Raw genomic sequence first — 13,920 nt, 5'->3', positions numbered from 1 at the left:
GGAGCCTGGTGGGCTGCCGTCTATGGGGCCGCACAGAGTCGGACATGACTGAAGTGACTTAACAGCAGGTTTGTCATAGCTTTTCTTCCAAGAAGCAAGTGTCTTTTAATTTCCAGGCTGCAGTCACCATCCACAGTGATTTTGGAGCCCAAGAAAATAAAATCTGTCACTGTTTCCAAAGTAATACTGTTCTAAATGCAGAAGATTTTAGATACTTTTTAAATACACCATTTTAAGGTAATGCAACTTAATTTCAAAGATCTGTTAACAGTAACTGATTCACTAATAGGTATATTTTGTCAAAGACAGAAATCAGAACATATCTGTTTAAAGCTCAGTAAAGGTTCCCAACATATCCACAAACAAAGTGTCTTTGGTGCTCAGTGTACATACTTCACTCTGCTCATCTCTGCTGGCAGTTCATGTGGCATTAAGACACTGGTGAAGAGTCATAACCTCAAAACAACACTCTGCAGTGTGTATGTAAATCAATCCCTGTTTTAGGTCTATTTATAGGAGTTCCAGGTGGTCATACAGTGAAAACTAAAAGTGATGTATTTATATCTTTTTAACTAATCTCTACTGTACATACTGACCTTAAAATACCCTCACAGAATCCCCCAAGAAAACAGTAGTCTTAGCCTAAAGCAGCAAATAGATAAAAGGAAGCAATGCAAAAATCCTTTCACAGTAATGAGATACATCTAAATAGTACATTGTTCATATGAAAAACCTGAAATACTCCAACAGGGTACCTTAAATTTAGTATCACTCAAATAGTCATTATTTTGACTTGGTATCAGCTAAATGAGAATTACTTTGTGAATTCAAATATTCAAATAGTTATACCCCAACTGGTACTTTGTTTTTAATAACTGGATTGGAACACAACTTGGAGAACAACACTTTACTCTGAAATAATGTAATATATTAACTGAATATAATCACATCTAATCTCCTAACAGCATATTAAAAAGCAGAAACATTACTTTGTCACAAAGGTCCATCTAGTCAAGGCGATGGTTCTTCCAGTGGTCATGTATGGATATGAGAGTTGGACTATAAAGAAAGCTGAGCACAGAAGAATTGATGCTTTTGAACTGTGGTGTTGGAAAAGACTCTTGAGAGTCCCTTGGACTGCAAGGAGATCCAACCAGTCCATCCTAAAGGAGCTCAGTCCTGGGTGTTCATTGGAAGGACTGATGTTGAAGCTGAAACTCCAATACTTTGGCCACCTGATGCAAAGAGCTGACTCATTTGAAAAGACCCTGATGCTGGGAAAGATTGAGCGCAGAAGGAGAAGGGGACATCAGAGGATGAGATGGTTGGATGGCATCACCAACTCGATGGACATGGATCTGGGTGGACTTTGGGAGTTGGTGATAGACAGGGAGGCCTGGCGTGCTGCGGTTCATGGGGTCGCAGAGTCAGACACGACTGAGCGACTGAACTGACTGACTGACTGAATCTCCTAAAGTATCCTGAATCTGATGAGTCAGATCTTATTATTTATAAAGAAAAGAACTGGGTAATTTGTTTTCAGATATAAGAAGTCTTACCTTTCTATTCGAATTTCAAGTGCAGTTCCAGTTTTGGAATTTTCTGGCACGTGTTCAATTCTCAAGACAGTGTCTATAAAAGTGACCTTTACTCTTCTTAGTACTAGAATAAACCAAATAAATACTAAATTAGTTTAATAAGAACTTACAAAATAAGAGTTGAATTTCGTACCTTAAAAAAAAAAGCCCCAAATTTTGAGTTTTGTAATAAATATTTTGTGGGCTGAGAACATACAGCGTGTTACATCTCAGCCTGGGGCAATGACTAACACTGTCTGTTGAATTCTAATCCCTTCATTATGCAAGCGTAATAAAATAAAGGAGAAACTAGGGTGAAAAAACAACATGAAATTAAACTGAATACTGTGTAATTTTTTAAATTATTTGTTTGCTTTTGGTGGTGCTGGGTCTTCAGTGCTGGGCTCAGACTCTGTCTAGGTGAGGCGTGCCGGGGCTACTCTTCACGGCAGAGCACGGGCTCCAGCAGTTGCAGCACACGGCACAGGAGCTGTAGCACAGCAGCCTAGTTGCTGCGCAGCATGAGGAATCTTCCTGGACCAGGGGTCGAACCCATGTCCCCTGCATCGGCATGTGGGTTTCCATCCACTGTGACACCAGGGAAGTCCAAATACTGTATAATTTTTTAAATAACTTCAATTCTAAAGTTCTGAAGTAAGAATAGCAATTTTTTAAAAAACTACTCCAATGAGTTTTTCTTACACAATACATACTAAATCAAGGTACTAAATTATTAAATACAATCTAAAATTTTTTTAAATACTCAATAATGCCAAACCTGTTTCGATGGTTTCAGCAAACTTTTCAAGTCCTTCAAAAGGCTGAGATCCTTCTCCTTGTTCATCTGTTAGTTTCTGGCTAAGACATTCTTTTGCCAATTGCATACTGCTGGTCATGAAGCTTGACCAATACATGGGCTCAGAAGCAGATGCTGCAGAAAATACAGACAAATCCTCAATAACTTCTCATGGTTACAACTAAGCCATTCCTTAAAACTACACATTTCAAACTAATAAGTTCTTAATCCCCCAAGAGATATTTAGCATCATGGTATCACCCAGGGATACAGTATTCTAGAACTTACTCCTGAGATTTAAACATCACCTTATAATATCCAAGAAGGGAGGAAAAAAATCACAGAAAGAAGTTGAGACACATGTTCTCATTACATGGTATATATCTGCCAAATACTTATTCACATATTTACTCAAGTATTTAATGGATATTTTATATGGGTGGTATTGTTCAAAATGCTGTAGAACAGAGGTCAACAAAATTTCTGCAAAGGATCAGATAACAAATATTTGAGGCTTTGAGGCCATATGGTCTCTATCACAACTACTCAACTCTCTCACTCTAGTACAAAAGCAGCCAGAGAGAATTAATGAATGAGTGAATACGTACACCAGGTGATATTTCAATAAAAATTTATTTATAAAAACAGGTAACAGACCAGATTTGATCTGCAGGCCATAGTTGGCTGACTCCGTTTATAGGGTAGAAAAATACAATAATTATTAAATCTGCCCTCAAAGAGACTACAAGATAGTGGAAGAAACGAGATATAAATAAGAAGAATAAATAGACAACCACAGAGTGTCAACAGAAAATATCATATCAGGTAAGAGAAGAGGCTAAATCTTCTAGTTAAGGGAATTCAGCGGAAAGTAGAGGTAGCAGCCGACGTGGGCTTTAGAAGGTTAGTATAAATGCAGACAAACCAGAAGAGCAGCCTTGGAGAAGGAACACACAAACTGTGTAAAGTCCTTTCCAGGTATATCCTTATAAAAGAACTCTATCACACTTCCTTATGTTATCTAAAACAAACTGACAAGAGATTACTAGAATTATTGCCTTCTAAAATTAAAGTTAAAAGTCCTTCTAATGAAATATTTTTAAAATAAGGGTAAAATATTTCACTTTCCATAGGAATGTACTAGTATGTCTCCTCAGCTTGGTTAACATATAAAGTATTCTTGTTAATTAAATACCAGGTTACTAATAATTTCCATGCACAGATGTTTAAGGCAAAACTTGGGATCATAACTCTTCAAACATAACATCTTTACAAACATCAATTGTCACTGGAAGCATTTACGCTCATAATTTAAGATGATTCACCATCACAACCTTACGAGCTTATAACATGCCAGACAAATACTCTTCAGTAAGTCCAGTACACAGCACAGCACAGTGGTAAGAACAGCCGGTCCAGAACTAGACTCCCTGGGTCCAGACCCTGTCTTCTCCACTTAATTAGCTATGACCTTGGTCAAGTTATTAAATGACAATTTATGCATCAATTTCCTATTCAGTCCAATGAATACAATTAAAAGGATCTATTTCAAAGAGTTATTGTGAGGATACTACTTGTAAACTACTCAGAACAGCATCTGGCATGCAAGAAGCACAATATCCAGGTTTGATAAATCAGAACCCATCATATGCATAATTAAAGCTACTATGTGTATATACTCGTGAACAACGGCTTACTACTACTTTAAAACTTTCCCTCCCAAAGTTTTCTTTTGAAAATGTTCAGTCCTAAGATGTGTACAATGCATACCCTGCACCTAGATTCATCAAGATTACACATACGTGCACACACACTCACACACTCATAGACTCACACACACAAGCTTTCGCTAAGCTAGATTTTGTAACACTCATCCCTAACAACTGGAGTATGTAACTCCTAAGAATGAGATAAGTCTCCTGCAAAAGCTCAGTACCATTAACACACCCAAGTGATATGACATCAACACAATATATTATATACATTCAGTGAGGTGGCTCAGCAGTGAAAAATCTACCTGCAATGCAGGAGACATGTGTTCAATCCCTGGGTCGGGAAGATCCCCTGGAGGAAGCAAGAATCCTGCAACCCACTCCAGTATTCTTGTCCAGAGAATCCCACGGACAGAGGAGCCTGGCGGGCTACAGTCCAGGGCGTTGCAAGAGTCGCACACGATTTAGCTACTAAGCCACCACTATCACCACCATACATTCAATACCCCAATCTTCCCACCTGCCTCAACATACCCTCCACAGGAAAAAAGAAAAAAAGTTACATATTGCAATTAGTTATCAAGTCTTTAGTCTCCTTTAATCTAAATAGTTCCTCTACCTTCACTGTCTTTCATAACTGAACCTTTAAAAAAAAAAAAACAAAAACAGTACCGACCAGCTAGTTAACAGGCTTTCTCTCGTTTTGGATTTGCCTGACTGCTTCCTCAGTGTCTGACTCAGACTAACCACTTTTAGCAAGAACAGTACATAAGTGAGCCCCTCCTTCTCGGTCCATCACCTCAGAACACATGTGCCGTCAGTGTGACCCACTGATGATGAGATCAAGTCTGCTCACTCAGTTATGGTGGTGACTGTCAATTTTCTCCACTGAGAAGAAACTTTTTCTCTCTGCAAATAATACGTAAATGGAAGGAGATATTCTGATACTGTCTAAATATCAAGATCCTCAACCCTTCAGAATGGTGTCAGCATCAACTGATGATCCTCACCTGCATTAATTTCTACTATGGTGCTTGAAAACATGGTGATATTCCATCTTTTATTTTTTATATGTTTATCAGTAGTGGCAATCCTTCTTCTTTCCCCCCTTACGTACTTATTTACTTATTCGTAGTAACATGGACTTTGGGTTTTGGTTTTTCTTTTAGTGCGTTATAATTCATTATTGTCATTATCCTTTCTGATACTCAAATTTTCCAGACTTGGCCAATGGGAGCCCCTTCAAACCCAATCCTGTGTCCTTTCAACATTTCTCCATCAGTCTTTGAGCACTTCCTTGCTTCTGGCACAATACTTTGAATTTTGAAAACACAAATCACTTTTTATTCAATATCTTATAATAACCTACATGGAAAAGAATCTGAAAAAATATATAGATCTATATAAAAGAACATGTACACACACACACAGATAAATGAATCATTTTGCTGTATACCTGACATTGTAAATCAACTATACTTAAAAAAAAAAGCATATGTCACTTTAGATAACTGGTAACCAATAACTAAACCAATCATCTATATACTCAAGTTCTTATGGGTAAGGAGAGAGAGAAATAACTCTGAAGATACAATCACACCCACCCCCCTACATGGGCCACATCCTAAAATTTTACCTACTGAGAATCTTACAAATACATGCAAGGTACTAAATTAAATACTCAACTTAATGCAATTAGGCTACTTTCCCAATCTCTGAAAAGTAAAAATAGAAACAAACAGAAATACCTAACACACCTACCTAGGCGGGGTCGAGGTCGGAAGACCATTTCTAACCCCCTCACTTCCAGTGCACAATTGTCCTGCAACAAGGAGCCCCATGGAACGGACAGAGAAATTGACTGTATGAATCCTTCTGTGACTTCTAAAGGTGCATTTGCTGACTCCAGGATCTCATTGAGACACTAAAGAGAAAAAACAAGTGCATTTTGAAATCACAAGAACAAGAAAGTAAAACTGTTAACTTACTCAAAGAAGAAAGAGAAGAGTGAAAAAGCTGGCTTAAAGCTTCACATTCAAAAAACTAAGATCAAAGCATCCAGACCCATCATTTCATGGCAAATAAATGGGGAAAAAGTGGAAAGAGTGACAGATTTTATTTTCTTGGGCTTCAAAATCATTGTAGATGGTGACTGCAGCCATGAAACTAAAAGACACTTGCTCCTTAGAAGAAAGGCTATGACAAACCTAGAGAGCAGATTAAAAAGCAGAGACATCACTTTGCCAACTAAGGTTCATATGGTCAAAGCTATGGTTTTTCTAATAGTCATGTATGGATGTAAGAGGCAGAGCACTAAAGAACTGATGCTTTCGAGTTGTGGTGCTGGAGAAGACTCCTGAGACTCCCTTGGACAGCAAGGTAGTCAAACCAGTCAATCCTAAAGGAAATCAACCCTGAATCTGCATTGCAAGGACTGATGCTAAAGCTGAAGCTCCAGTACTTTGGCCACCTGATGCAAAGAGCCGACTCACTGGAAAAGACCCTGATGCTGGGAAAGACTGAGGGCAGGAGGAGAAGGGGACGACAGAGGATGAGATGGCAGGATGGCATCACCAATTCAATGGACATGAGTCTGAGCAAACTCTGGGAGACAGTGAAGGGCTGGGAAACCTGGCATACTGCAGTCCATTGGATCACAAAGAGGTGGACACGACTTAGTGACTGAACAACTGAACAACAAATACATTTATACATGTCTCAGGCACTAAGGATAAAGAAATCAGAGACCAAGACACAGATGATTCCTGGTCCTCAGTAAGCTGACAAAATAGCTTACTACGAAAGACATATGTGATGAGTAGAATGACAGAGGAAATACACTGTACTACTTTAGCTTGTAAAAGAACCTAGTCTGGAGATTCAAGACAGGCCACCTGAGGAAGTGCTATTTAAAGCTGAGACCAAAGAGCTGAGGAGTTAATTGCACACAATGGTCCAGACAGATACAGTAGCATGTAGAAGGATTCAAGAAAGGCAGAGGTCAGTATGTGCAAATACATATATCTGAGACACAAGAGTATTTGGGCAGAGGGAAAAAGCTGCTTTAGGCTTCAGTGTAGCATGCCAGGCTGATGAGCCAGAGATAAGGCTACACAGATAAGGGTGAGCGGGATCCAAAAACCCTTGTAATTAATGTTAAAGAGTTTGAAATTTATCTCAAGGGCAATGTGAAACCACTGAAAGGTTTTAAGCAAGGGCGCCATGATGAGAAAAGAACTATCCCATGGGCCACTCACAGGAGGAAGCAAAACTCAAGCAGAAAGGCTGTTACAAATAAGAGAAACTAAGACAAATTGGCTTGGCAAGGATAGGGACAATGAGAAGAGCAAGAGGTGGATGGATTTTTTTAATAACATATTAAGAAGTAGAAATAACTGGCATAATGAGTGGAAAAGAAAAGAATCAAAAATAATTCCCAAGTTGCTGGCCTGGGCAACGGCTTTGACAGTGATGCCATGTACTGAGTTAGGGGAGGGAGAGGTGAGAAGCTCAGTTCCAGAGAGTGTATTTGAGCAGACTCCCAGGTGGAGATGTCCAGGACACAAGTGGGTGCTCTGGTCTAGAGTTCAGGAGAGCCATGGGGGCCTGTTATACAGAGGGGCTTTATAAACACAGAAGGTAAATGAAGCCACAGGAGTGAAGAGAGACAGACTTTTACAACTAACATAGAGTAAAAAGGCCAGAGACCTAGGACAGAATCCTGATAAACACCAACATTTAAGAAACAAGTCAAGAAAAAGGAACTTGCAAAGTGAACAACAACAAAATAATAATAAGCAGAGAAGTAGAAAGAAAATCAAGAGAAACTCTTGTCCCAGAAAATTGTGGAAACATAACATAAAGAATGATCAAGTGCAACAAAAACTACAAGAAGTCAAAGACCTTTTTAATGTCCACTGAACTTAGTGACAGGGTTTAGGTGATCCCACTGAGAGCAATTTCAGTAAAGGGTTAACTACAACAGAAGGACGACAGATGGATATAAACACAGTTAGAAGAATAATTAAATGGGCTTTTTTTAACAGACAATATACTTTTACATTAAAGCAATAAATATTTATCAAATGCCAGTCTACATGAAGATGCTTCCTGTATGCCATGTTGCATAAGGGTAGTGTTGTAATTCTTCATCTACAAAGCTCACATTGAATGTGGAGATTTAGAATGGCGCACATTATTTCACTGGAGGTTACTACTTTAACAGGCTTTCTTCACACTGGTATTTGTGTGATCCTACAGATTTCCTAAAGAGTACATGAGCCTGGCTGGTTTTAAAGTATAAGTATCCAGATCCCTAAACTCCAAATGGGCTTTCCTGGTGGCTCAGGGGTAAAGAATCCACCTGCCAAGCAGGAGACTTGGGTTCCATCCCTGGGTTGGGAAGATCTCCAGGAGGAGGAAAAGGCAAGGCGCTCCAGTATTCTTGCCTGTGAAATCCCACAGACAGAGGAGCCTGGAGGGCAAAAGTCCGTGGGGTTGCAAAGAGCAGGACATGACTGAGAGACAGAGCACACACGCAATCTCCAAATATGTTCTTTCCTAAAATGGACCTTCTGAGAAGCGGCATGGGGTTGGGTCCGCTTTCCCACATTCCCTTGTACAGTCCCCCTCTCCCACTGAGCCAAAAAAACGTGCTATCTTTTCCCCCTCCTGAATCATCCCTTAGGCACTGTCTAGGATATAAAAATCTTCAGGCAGAACCACCAATTAAGTCTTCTGGCCTTTTCCCATTTGACACACATTTTTTGGCATTGCCATAAAAAAGATCAAAGAACTAAGTGATTCTGTTACTGCAAAATCCCTACAATTCTCATCTACTTATTAATGACAAGTGTTTCTCAAGCTTATGACTATCTTAAAAGTTTAGAATGCAATTTATGCTGAACCCTATCAAATTCTAGTTGTAAGTATATTCATCCAAGGATACCTGAAGAAAGCAGGGGAAAGGAGAAAACACACCCAAAACATCAATAAATATATTTCTAATAAAAGTTCTTATGTTTAGTTATTCAAATGTAAAATATATTATATTGTTTTGATCAACTGCACTTATAACTGTAATAACAAAACAATCCAGAGGAAAAATTTAATACTTAAAAGTTTAATGATATGTGAAGGAGATACTGGTAAGATCAACATGGTAAGTCCTGGAGCAAACCAATTAAACGACCAAAAAAATTCAAAAAAAAGAAAAAGAAAAAATAGTGAAGAAATCATTGTGGGAATTAAAATGTTACACTAGAAAAATATTCACTTAATGCAAAAGAAAGCTTGTGACAAAAATTTTCAATATGATAATTTAAATTTAGTTACATGTCTTATTATAGAGAAATGACAGCATGATCAATAAAAGATACAAGAACAAAATACATGAATTAGGATAAAATACATGAATTATGAAAAAATTGTGCAGAGAAGTTGAACAGACATATGAGTTCAACAGAAAAATATACACTGTTAAATTTCCAGCTACTAATGATGACCTTGTTTAAATATGTTTATATATATAATGGTGGGAATTTAGATCTTACTGGGTTAAAAAAAACTATATTTTTATTATATAAGTATTTACAACACAACAAAAATTATCCTCAACTATTTAAACTTATATGGAGAAGGAAATGGCAAGCCACTCCAGTACTCTTGCCTGGAAAATTGCATGGATGGAGGAGCCTGGTAGGCTACAGTCCATGGGGTCGCAAAGAGTTGGACATGACTGAGTGACTTCACTTTCTTTCTTTCTATAGTTCCTTTTGGAGAAAAAGTGGCAACCCACTCCACTGTTCTTGCCTGGAGAATCCCATGGACAGAGGGGCCTGGTGGGCTGTGGTCTACGGGGTTGCAAAGGGTCGGACACAACAGACACACACACATTTAAACTTATAATGAAAACGTTTTAAGTCAATTTAAAAATGGACAAGGTATATAGTAGTTTTAAGACACAGTAGCTCAAAAAAAAAAAGAAAAAGAAAACAAAACACAGTAGCTCAGTCACTTATGAGCTGGGTGGTTCTGGACAAGTTTTTAACATGAGTCTCAATTTCCTCATCCATAAAACAACCAGCCCGCCCGCCAGCGCATGCTCAGTCATGTCCAACTCGCTGCAACCATTCCGGCAAGAATAGTAGAGTGGGTTGCCCTTTCCTACTCCAGGGGATCTTCCCAAGCCAGGGACTGAACCTGTATCTCTTGTGTCTCCTGTACTGATAGGCAGCTTCTTTACCAACTGTGCCAGCTGGGAAGCCCCATCCATAGAACAGGGAAAACACCAATTTCTCAAGGTTACTGTGAGTGTAAATGAAATAACACGTAAAGGTACCAACGTGGTTCCTGGTACGAAATCAATACTTTATGCCAACTATTGTTCCTTGTCTTCCCCAGTGCCTAGCTAGCACAATGGTAAGCACTATTAGGAATTTAAGGTGCGCTTGGCAGAAGAAGAAAAGCAAACAGTTAAGTTGTACGCTTCTTTTTAATACGTACCATAAGACTAACTCGGAAAAGAATACATCCTTACTAGTTTAAACCCAGGCATCACCATTCAAATAAAGTTAGAGCAGATGTAAAAGTGGTACTATACTTAATATACAAATAGATATCTGCATTCTGCCTCAGGCCTCACACCAGACCCGCACCAAGAGAAGACAATGGGAAGGGTGAAGAGCGGCACCCTTGGTTGGATGTTCCATTTCAACGCACTGACACTTGAGCATACAGTCTACATAAAAAAACAGACCTTCACACAGTAGAATCTCTGTGACAGACAGAAAATGACAGTAAGTTTCTGATTTTCTTATGATCAAACATTTAGAAGTTGACTTTAAAGATAATAAGCAATTTTCCTCTTCACAAAGATTAGAATTTTAAATACACTTACCTTTTATGTGATGACACTTGACTATCAGTAGTATATGCCATTATACTCCAATAGCAGTTATACTCCAAAAAACCAAACATAACTTTTTTTTTTTGATAGGTAAAAAGTAATTTACAGAGAAACACACTCCACAGACAGAGTGTGGACCATTGCAGAGGGTGAGTCTGGCAGCCCACAATCTGTCATTTAAAAGTAAAGATACCACTTCATTAATGAGTGAGAAAAGTAGCTTCTGAAAGGGTATTTCTACTATGGAGAACATTTTTAAAACTTACATTTGGAAATGTTTCCACTGTTATATGATTTTGTAGCTGAAAAAATATCTATTAAAACCCTATTTTTTAAGTCATCATCTAGACAGGTTACAAAGGTTTGAAAACATGAAAAATTATCTCAATAAATTTAAAGTATTTTGAACAAAGCTCTTAAAATGGGGTTTTAAAGTTTATAATATATACATATATAAACGTAGCATCATCCAACTAATTAGCAAGAATAATTGATTGAGATCAAGGAAGAAGGGAATGTCAAAAGTGATTTCAACACAATCTTGTGCATAACTGACAGTTGAGAATTGAAACCTCAGAACGTTGTCAGTGACAGTATTCCCCCATTTGGATCTACGAATCTCTGTGAGGTATCTTTTTTTTTCAATCATGAAAGTCATTAAAATCAAATGTCAGAAGTAAATGAATTTGGAATCAGAAGTTTAAATAGGTATATCTAAATGTCACACGAGGATTTATCTTAGTCATGAACACAGCACATGATAATTAAAGAAATCAGCAACAGCCAGTGTGTACTGGATATTTTATTCGACATTATCATTTTGGCTGGGCATATTCTTCACCTTCAAGAAGCAGAATAAAACATCACCTTCGGATTAAGTCCAACCATAAGTTATTTTTCCAATGATTCTGAAGTCAAATTGCAAAATTCAAATATTACCACTTGTGATTTTCCTATGAGGATTAAATAAAACCTCACAAATGAGAGTGCCCAGACAGTGCCTGAAATAAACAAATGCTCAATTATATTAACTGCTCCTTCCTTGGCTTGAAGCCATGTGATTAATGAAGAAATAGTAGGCTTAGGAATTAGACTTGAGTTCTCACTATTCCCCTCGCTATATGTGTGATATAATAATCTCAGGCATGTTATTTACTTCCATCTGTAAAATGGAAATATGAATACCCATCTTACAGGGTTAACATGAAAAGTCATTAAAGAATAACGCATACATACAGCACTGTAAGTCAACTATACTTCAATAAATAAATGAATACTAAAAATTAAAAAATAATGCACTAAAGTCATTTGACCTAAACAAGACTGTTAATAAATGTCCAACCTTCTCCTTCAAGATAGCCTAGTCATAACTGTACCAAAAGGACAGACTTACAGGTCAATGAATTTTAAAATATTCATCAGAATCCCTATCTTTTGGTAAGAATTACGGCAATGGAGTTCCCTGACACAGTGCCTGGCGAGGAGAGGATACTCCATTAATATTTACTGAACTCAGGTGAATTACTATACCCACTGTCACCATGATAACTATGGCAGCATGGGCTGGCCTGGGAGGGTGGGAGGAGGACGTGGTCCTTCTGTTACTCAAGCCAGGATTCTTCCCACTCTTCTGTGTGTCCTCTCCCTAGTTGAGGTCATCCACTTGCTGATAAAATTATATGCTTATTTATAACAGTACAAATTCATTCAACAGTCATAATAAGGTGTTACCATAATGTGAGTTTTTTGGGTTTCTATGACTAAGAAAGTCATTACTCTGTTAAAATGCTTTTAAATAAAAGGAAAAGACAAAACACTTGAGCTTTTTACACAACTTACACTAAAAGAAAAAAAAGTTTCCTTTTCTTTTGCCCAATTACCACAGAAAAGTCACCTATATTGATGATTTCCTTAATGTAAACCCTGTTGGAAAGGTTTTAGAATAGTAACAGAACAGTGATACTTCAGAACAGTAAAACCGATTCAAACTGTGAGCAGCAAACTCTAGGGGAACAAATAAAGAGTTTGGAAACTTGGGAGAACCCCTTCATTCTTGCCAAACTCAAAGCTGAAATACACATGAAGTAAAATACTATGCGCTGAGCACACGGATGCAGGAACAACGATACATGAAGCACCTGTTAATATGAGTCAATTCACAACCTCTGGATGGCAAGCAGAACACAAGAGTGCAGCTTCAGCGCTTTTGCAACACCCGCTTTTACGATCTGTCACAGTGAAGCAAACAAGCACAACCAAGCATCCCTATTAGGGCCACACGACCATCGTGCGATTGGCCTTTACAGGATCCAAAGCAAACAAACCGGCAAAGGAGACCTAACTTTCTTCTAAATGCCAGACGCTGGACTGAGGCCGTGGGGTGAAAGCGACCAATCCCAAATAAATAAAGGAATACCCCAGGCATTCTGACATCCCCACAGGTCCTCCCCACCCTCGGTCTTTCTGGGGAGTGTCATCCCACGAAATACTACTTGTCCGCACACAACCCCAAGAGCCCTCCTACCCTAAAGGGGCAGCAGAGCACGGGTCACTTCCTTCCACGGACTCCTTTCAGCCAGCTTCACAGACCCCCCCATCCCAAACCACGGATTCCACTGATTGCCGCAGTGTGGACTCCATTACCTCTGCTAAGTTTCTGGAACACGTGATTTGGAAGGGCAAACTTGCTAGAAACGGACTGAACGACACTTGTTAACACATTTCTCGGAGTCCTACCCTACCTGGAGCCAAACAACACCCAGGGAGGGACGGAACGTCACACGTCCTCGATGACACTGGTTCAGATCGCCCTGAGGAGGAGACTGTGTCCCCCTCCCTCCACCCCGGCTGGCCGCCAGCACCTCTTACCCATTTGTCCAAGGGGACCTGAGCGAGGGACCCGGTGCCCTGGTACAGGTCCAGGCTGAG

The 13,920-nt window shown here is 38.9% G+C and overlaps 1 protein-coding gene across 1 annotated transcript in view; it reads right to left on the bottom strand.

Moving 5' to 3' along the window:
- ATG2B (autophagy related 2B) overlaps nt 1-13,914 on the bottom strand; it is an 80,387-nt gene extending 66,473 nt beyond the window's left edge. The window contains exons 1-4 of the mRNA XM_010851396.1: nt 13,861-13,914; nt 5,847-6,009; nt 2,356-2,508; nt 1,560-1,662 (exon numbers count right to left, since the gene is read on the bottom strand). Of these exons, the coding sequence (XP_010849698.1) occupies nt 1,560-1,662; nt 2,356-2,508; nt 5,847-5,874 (284 nt within the window). The 5' untranslated portion in view covers nt 5,875-6,009; nt 13,861-13,914. The remainder of the gene's footprint in view (nt 1-1,559; nt 1,663-2,355; nt 2,509-5,846; nt 6,010-13,860) is intronic.
- Between the last annotated feature and the right edge of the window lie 6 nt (nt 13,915-13,920).

The sequence above is a fragment of the Bison bison genome, unplaced genomic scaffold, assembly GCF_000754665.1.
Source record: "Bison bison bison isolate TAMUID 2011002044 unplaced genomic scaffold, Bison_UMD1.0 scf7180017864302, whole genome shotgun sequence".
NCBI lineage: Eukaryota > Metazoa > Chordata > Mammalia > Artiodactyla > Bovidae > Bison > Bison bison.
The sequence above is the reverse complement of the archived record's forward strand: the minus strand, read 5'-3'. Positions and strand labels throughout refer to the sequence as shown.